This window comes from Micromys minutus (genome assembly GCF_963924665.1).
Source record: "Micromys minutus genome assembly, chromosome: 4".
Lineage (NCBI taxonomy): Eukaryota > Metazoa > Chordata > Mammalia > Rodentia > Muridae > Micromys > Micromys minutus.
In genome coordinates this window covers 19499228-19507398 of record NC_137973.1, presented here as the reverse complement: position 1 = coordinate 19507398, position 8171 = coordinate 19499228, and the positions used below count along the sequence as shown (strand labels likewise).

At 42.3% G+C, this 8171-nt stretch overlaps 1 protein-coding gene across 1 annotated transcript in view; it reads right to left on the bottom strand.

The window, feature by feature from the left end:
• Positions 1-1674: 1674 nt before the first annotated feature.
• The window catches only part of MAP9 (microtubule associated protein 9), a gene marked incomplete at its 3' end in the record, with an annotated part of 32012 nt that continues 25515 nt past the window's right edge, over positions 1675-8171 (bottom strand). Inside the window, exons 13-14 of the mRNA XM_080915598.1 lie at positions 7977-8109; positions 1675-1797 (exon numbers count right to left, since the gene is read on the bottom strand). Of these exons, the coding sequence (XP_080771724.1) occupies positions 1675-1797; positions 7977-8109 (256 nt within the window). The remainder of the gene's footprint in view (positions 1798-7976; positions 8110-8171) is intronic.

The following is an 8171-nucleotide window of genomic DNA, read 5'->3' as shown; positions in this document are numbered from 1 at the left end:
TTTGAGTCCGGAAACCCAAACAGATAGCACACTGCTGGTCATCTCCCAGTAACCACTTCTGGCAGGATGCTTGTCTGGAGATGTCTTGTATGTGATTCCATCGCTCCATGATGCTGCTTCGCAGCTTGTGACATCCTGCTGTGTGCACATCCCAAGGTTCAATACTGCTCAGTGAGTCTTACACAAGCTGCGGGCTTGGTTGACACTCATCAGATGTTGGATAAATATCTTAAATCCCATGAATCCTTATCTCATTTTATAGATGTAAGGAAGCACTAGGAAAGGGGTGTGTCTCATCAACACGGCCTGACTTTACACCCTTGGGAGTGACAGGCATTTGCAAGGCTGATGAACAAAGAAGTCAGAGCCACAGTCTCTGAAGTCACACGGGTTTCCAGGGAGATGCTGGGTTCTGGTCCCTACCACCCACATGTCAGCTGTATGGCAAATTACTTTGGACTTTCTAAGACTCAGTCTTTTTATCTGCACAATAAAGCTAATAATACCTGCCCTGAATAGTTGTGACAAAGTTGACAAGTCACATCTATAAAGGCCCAGCAGAGATGATGTAAGAGCTAAGAGAACAGTAGCAACTATGTTTCCCATCGATTGTCCCTGCACTGCATCACTGCCTACAGCATCATTCCAACAATTAGTCTGCTTTAAGAGATGCCAGTCACGTATAGGACCAGTCGATACAGGGAGGAGCAGAGGTCAAATAAATAAATAAATAATAAATAAATAATCGATCTTGAATATTTTTACAAATTTACTTTCTTATCCAACTGCTTTGAAGTGCAAGTTGAACCATTCTTAATTAGTTAAGAAAATGGGAGTTACCTCCATTACCTTAATCTTTAGAAAAACTTTGATAGTCACCCTAAAATTTTCACAACTACTCTCTTAAGAAACCACTACAGTCAAAGTGATGCTTTTTTCTTTTCTTTTCTTTTTTTTTTTTTTTTTTTTTTTGGTGTCAATCAAACAATAAAGAGATTGAGATGGGCTTTAGAAAGGACATTCCAGAAGTGAGCCTATTATAGGAGTTGCTGTGATTGTCAGGTAAGCCTAGTCCAGGCAATGCGCACCAAGATTAAACCCTAAGGCAAAGTTCTTAAATAAAGTGACTGATTAGAGTCCAGTGGCCTCAACTGACCGAGTCTTTAACTTGAACAGCACAGATACTTATCTGAGCTGAAGAACTGGAGTTAGAAGAGATAATACATTCATACACTCCAGGGACCTTCAGTGTCCAAACCGCACTCTAGAAGCAAAGACTTCCCAGGACAGAATCATCCAACCACGGTGGTATCTGTCTAGCCGGCCTTCTTTCATTAGTGGGACCAAACATGCTACAAAAAAAGACTCATAACTCACTGACAGTGACCATGCATAACCCCACTCCAGGTACAGTCAAGACATGACAAAGCTTCATGCATCTGGATTGTACCAGCAATCTGATGAGGACACCAAAAATCTGTTCCCATTGATTAAACTGCAAAGTATCTCGTTCCTGCTCCAGAGAAGCTCCTGCAGGGAAGTGGAATAGATTCTTCTAACCACAAATAATGAGATGGCTGGTTTTAAATCTATGGGTAAAGTCAGTGAACTAGAAAAACAAACAAACAAAAAAAAAAAACAACAACAATAAAAAAACCCCAAGAACCAGACACGTCAAAACACTTTTGAGGGCGCAGCTCTGCTTGGAGGGCTCCATGGAGGGTGTGTTTCGCTTTCAAGGAAAAAGTGGCGTTTCTTTTGTCTCCGTTCAATTCTTTCTTGCCTTTCTTTCTTTTCCTAAAGAGAAGGGAAAATCACACAAAACAGAAAACTCTAAGGTTATATGGAATATGTGAATTTCTTAGTAAGTCAGATTGTTGGAAGAAGATAACTCATTACAAGATTTCTGTATATAATTAGTTGTTTAGTTAGTTATAAAGCACAAGTAGGTAGGCAATAATGCTGATTTGTATGAATATGTACAGAATTATAATTGATCCTACTAACGTCACACTTTGGTTTTTGGAAGAGTGTCTCATAAAGCATGGTTTAGCATCAAAATCACTACACAGTCAAGGAGGACCTTGGACTTCTAACCCTCCAGCCTCTGGCTTCCCAACTGCTGGGAATAAAGGAGTGAACCACCCTGCCTGGCTTCACCCCACTCTTTAAAATGTAGATGGTATAATAAAAATTATGTCCAGCTAGTCATGAAAGCTTACACCTATAAACCTAATATTCAGGAGCCTCAGGCAGGACTGCTATAAATTTGAGTTTATAGCTACATAGTGAGTTCCGGACAGCCTTGTCCCCAGTAGACAGTGACTGATGATGATGATGATGGTGGGGGTGGGGGTGGTGGGGGTGGTGGGGGTGGGAGTGGTGGTGGTGGGGGTGGTGGTGGTGGTGGTGGGGGGGGTGGGAAACAGAAAAGAAAGAAGGATGAGGGTAGAGACAAGAGGAAAAGCTTTCGGCATGGGGACACACACACAATCCCAGCTCTTGTGAGGTGCAGAGAAGAGTATTAAGAGTCAGAGGCCGGTTCTGTCTATACGGTGAGACTGTGCTTCAGAAACAAAAACAGAAAACCTGTGAGTGTGCAGTTTTATATCTAGCATCTTGATTAAGAAAAGGTAGTGGTGACCTCTGGGTGACACATTTCCAGGAGAGATGCAAGCACCATGTCTGACAGTGCCAAGGCAACACTGGCCATTCTAGAAGCCTATGTTCTAGTCTCAGGTTTTACTCGATATTGTACTTGAGCACACCACAAAACAATCTGGTGTCCTTGCTGTGATTCTTTTGTCCAACTGTTTGATTCCTCAAACCCCATAGATGGCAGTGCCTTTAATTTTTAGTAGTTTGGTTATTTTCAAATGATATACATAGTGTCCTTATGTGTTTTATTTATGTCATTTGGAGCGTCAGGTTTTATAGAATGTATTAAGAAACAAGTCAGCCTCAGAAAGTGGTGAAATACATCAGGAAGCTGTGAGGAGCCACTGAGCAGGACCAGCTCTCCAGCTCTGTGTCAGCTCCTTCAGCTCCCACATCACATCTGCCCTCCCCCAACCTTTCCACTGTTTACCTGTCCTCAGTTTCCCCTATCAACCTTTTATTCTCTTAAGCAGCTGTGGGCAGTGACCTGCCCACCAGCTTCCACACTGACTCTTAGATTATGACACTTTGGTGCTTTTCAATCTGATAGCATGGCTTTATTCCTTGAAGACTCTGAGTAATTAAAGGGTTAGAAAGCATGTCAGACCTGGGAGACCGGAGAGACATTGGGTTTCATTTTACTGAATTTTATTTCGGTTTTGGTAATTGTTTGGAATTATCTCTTTACTGCACTAGTCCTTTCAACATATTTTTCCTACTGTGAAGCAGAGGTTCAAAATCTAAATATCAAAGGTGTTAGCCAATAGCAAGTCTCCTGCCTCCACTAATGTATGCTGCTCCTCACACGTTGTTACATCCTCACATGTAACAGGCTCCGAGATGATCAGTTAAACACACAGATACATATACTTTCTGTCACTCAGAAAGCTTTCAAAATAGACAGGTGAGAAACAAGGACATCAATAACATAGAATCCAACATTGTGTGGGTTTCTCTGAAACAGAGGACAGAGGAGGCAGCCACAGAAAAGTGTATTAAAGAAGCATCCCTCGGAGCTGACATGTGTTGGAAGGAGAGAAGGTGTGGGGACTCAAGGAGCACCCATCTGAGCTGACACGTGTTGGAAGGACACTGTGTGGGGACTCACTGGAGGAAGAGGTTTCAAGCAAAGAGGTGTCAGGGGTCATAGCTCAGAAAACTCTGGGGGAAAAGCTGGTGATGCCTGAGGAAACAAAAGGAAGTCACTGTGACCAAGGCCAGGGGGACAGGAAAGTTATGCCAGATGAGAATACAGGGACATAAGTAACAGTAAACTGTGGTACTATTCAGAATTCAGGTGGTAAAGGACTGCAACTAGGGACATATGTCGTGAAGTATTGGGAGGAACACAGAGAGGAATAGAATGTGTGTGTGTGTGTGTGTGTGTGTGTCAATGTGATTGTGCTGCCATCACACAGAGGCAGTGAACCAAGTGTTATAGCACTTTGTGGCGAGGAAGGGGGGAACTGGGCAGAGTGTGATGAATCTCAGAAGTGTCCACCAGCTTTCTAAAAGTAAAGGCAAGTAGGTTAAGAGGAACCAGAGCCGGCAGGAGTAGAGACTTCATTATTTCATTTTTATTTCTGATTAAGTTCCAATCCCTGTGAAAAAGATAACTCAAGAGAGATAGAGAGAATACAGCTTCACAGAGGGGAGACAGTATATTTCTATTTTATTGGTTGATAAGAGGATTAGTGGCTGTTGTAGAATATTTGATCACATTGTGAAACCTGAGATTGTATTATTTACTGAAAAACCTGTTTCTAGCTGTGGTGTGGCTCAGCCCTTAGCACACACCTTTTGTCTCTCTGCTGGAATACAGACACACCCTTAGTATACACTTTTAATTCCAAACAGCCCAGGTAGGTTAGTTTGCAGAAGAAAGCAGCCATGTTTGAAAGTGATGTCTAATTGAGTGTCAGACAAATTGGTGAATCAGAGAAAGATGGGTCAGAATAGGATCTGCTCGACTCTCACAAGAAGAGAGAGGAAAAGAAAGACTACTTAAGAGCCATGCAGAGAGAGGAGAAGAGAGGAAGGAGGCAGTTTTACTGGAACAGCTGGACAGAGACAGGTTACACAGAGAGAACAAGCCAGACATAGGTGAAGACAGAATGAGCCAGAGAATGAGGAGCCAGAAGATTAGAACGGATTGTCAGAGTTAGTTTGAAGCCAGGAGAAAGAGAGAGGCAAATACAATCAGTCAGCTTGGAGAGGAGATTCAACTGAGTTGAATCAGCCAGTCGGAGCTCAGAAAGAACTAGAAAGGGTGAGCTTATTCGGCAGCAAGTCTCTGAGGCTGAAACCATTCTAGGCCTAGATAAGATAGTACAGAGGCTAGAAGCTTCCAGGTTAGCAGATACAGGCAGCAAGCAATTATAATAGGAGTCTAGAAGGAACTTGTAGTAGTGGTATTTCCTCTTATCACTGAAGTGTTACCTTTCATGTTTCTACATTATTATAGCAGGTGAATTTGAGCCACTTTTCATTTATATTTCAGAAAAGTCTATCTAGGCATTACTAGAAAATCTGCACAGTCATCAAGATACATTTTACTTGGTGTTTGAACAGCACTGGATTTTCCATCCTAAAACCTAGATTGCCTCTCTGTTTCTGATTCTCTGCTAAGACCAAACATTTGGAAGTTCTTTTCTGGCTTTCTCCTGTGACTCAGAAAAGCAGTAGTTCCCATAAGGCCCTTAGAGAACTCTGTCTCTGCAGGCTTGGGGAAGACACTAGAGCAGATGTTGGCTGGCTGTGTCTTTCGTCAGTCCACATCAAGACGGAGACGCATCATGAGACCAATATGGCCTGTAAGAGCTCCAATTGAAGACAATATTTGCAAGTCAAAAAAAGTGAGGCGAGGTCTTAACTTTCACAGCCTTGCCCTGAGGATGTCTGCAAGCTTGATCCTCTGACTGAAGCAAAGAGGAATCCTTCCGAACCTTCCAAAGACCAGTCTTCATTACTCCACTTGATGGAACTATGCTTCTTTTTCCCAAGAGAAAACCTGAATCAAGTTTGACCTTACACGTAGGATGCTGAAAACCCAGAAGTAGAAGGAGGCAATTCTTACCCCCCAATCAGGTAATGGGAGTCAAAAGTGTTAGAACAGCGAAGAGAATTTGGAGAGGCTTTTTATCAGAAGTTTGAGCTCCTTCCTGCCCTTCACCATAGTTTCTTCTGCTGACAGAAAGATTAAAATAACCAATGAATAAGCTGGAGAGCTGGACAATAGCGATTTGCATGTTCGAATTCTGAGGGGCATTCCTGGGGGGAGTTTTATTGCACGTTGCGATGTGCTGGTAGCTGTTAAGGCTTTGAGGATGTTTTGCTTTCTCAGGTACTGATGAGAAGAGGACTATGTCAATGCACTTCAGTTCAATAGTACTTCAAAACTCCGTTGGGCTCAGGAATGGGAAGGCTACTTCAGTTTCGAGGAAATATGGAAATAAAGTGGACAATTCAAACTTTGAAATGTAATTACCCATGTGGTATCAGCAGTAACGTAGATCGTTTGATATGGGAAGTTGTCTAACATTTTTTAAAAAATGAATCAAGCACTATGGAAGAGTTTAACTTAAAAGAGCATCACAAGACACCAACGACTTCATTTAAATATTGCACCTTCTCACCGTTAAAGATAGGGTCCCACTATAAGCTAATACTGACCATCTAATTCGGTCATTTCTCTGCATAAAATTGTCACCAAGCAGTACTGAGTCCACAGAAACTGGAAATGATGTTTGCTTTACACAGTCAAGACTTGGGAGAGAGCAGACACCTTTCCAGTTTAAGGTCCTTTCTATCAAGAGCTCTGGGCAGCATTTCCTGAGGACTTGGCCTAGGTGTGTGCTGTAAGGAGCGCTAATTCTAAAATGTGCACAGAAAATAGAGAGTCCCAGGGAGAAACACTGTGAAAGAGTTGGGGGGGTATCACCCAGATACACAATACAGGAAGCTCAGCATCAGAACTGATAGTACTAGAAAAGTTACCTACTTAATGAGAGTGGCCAGTGGAACACAAGGTCAATGAACAGAGCCCCAAGGCAGGGATAGATCGAAGAGATGAGCTCTTGCAACCCTGGGAGAAGATGTGTTGATTTGTAAAACATACATCCTGGGAAAATTAAGTTGGAATCAAATTTTTTTGGTATGCATGAAAGGGCAGGCAGGGCATATGGAATGATATATTGGGGCCATAGATGAATGAAAGAGACTAGGTAGCTTTAAACTTCAGGAAGGTCTTTTCACCTAGGTTGGAGAATCAGAGGTCAACAGAAAAGACTGAAAAAGCCAAAATAAAACTGGAGCAAGCATGGCCAGAGACGGTGATAGGCAAAGACGATGAAGCGAGATCGGAGGAGTGAGTAGAAAGGCTGCAGCTCCTGTCAGAAGTTACAAGTAAGTTTCCCGACAGCAGAGGCTTCCAGAGTCAGGAGAAAAAGGCAGTCCAATAGAAAAATGTGTGCCCATGACACGATGGTTTACAGAATGTATATTCCTAATACATGTTTACAAATGAAGACAAGCTCAAGTTCAGTCTGAGATATGCAGGTCAAGAGAAAACAAACCCTAATCTGACATTTTTAGACGGCAGGAGTTGAATTCAATAAATTCAGATATTAAAAAAAAAACAAAAAACAAAAAACAAAAAACAAAAAACAAAAAGAAAACCAAAAATCCCAAACCCTGGTAGATACATTGTGGAGGAATTTTATATGTGACCTGGTCATAACAATACCATCTACTTGCACAATGTGCAATATTAATGGGTACTATTTATTTAAAATTAAGAAAAGAAATATTTATTTTAAAATAGAAAACTATTTTTTCTTGAAAGTAACCGAAAGTAACTTGCTACCATATGTAAATCAAAACCAAATATTTATCACTCACACACGTAGGGCAGCTGGATATGATACCTTCCGATCTCACAGTTGATCCCTTCCGTCAAACAATGCCTACATGAAACCCCTTTCCCCAGACCATCAGCAATATCAAGAGTCTAAGAAATAGAGTAGGTTCCTCACCAATAGCTTCCGTGCTACTGCAAGCAATGGCTGACTGCGCCTACAGGTCTGTACCCGCTGTGCTCGTCTGCTTTTTATGACGTCAGAGGCATGGAGTACAGAACAGGCATGATGGGAAGGGACTGAGGCAGGGATGCAGGTCTAGAGCATCACAACTGCTGCAAGCTCAGATTAGTCAAGGCTGAGCTCAAGGAGGTGCACTCCAAGAGGAAGAAGTCGGGGAGTGAGACGCAGAAAAGATAGAAGTCAGTTAAAGGGTCAAGTTCATCTGCACGTAACACGTACCAACCACTTCTCGTATTCACTGATGGCCTGCTTGTCTTTGTCTTTCTTCTCCGCTCTCTTGAGCTCTTCCTTTCTCTTCTCATTTATTTTCTCCTTTTCCTTTTGCTTGAGGAGGGCTTCCTTTTTCTCACTCCTGTGGAGGAGAACATGAAACACTGGGGGGTTAAAGGAGAATGTACATCTGGGATGCCCTCC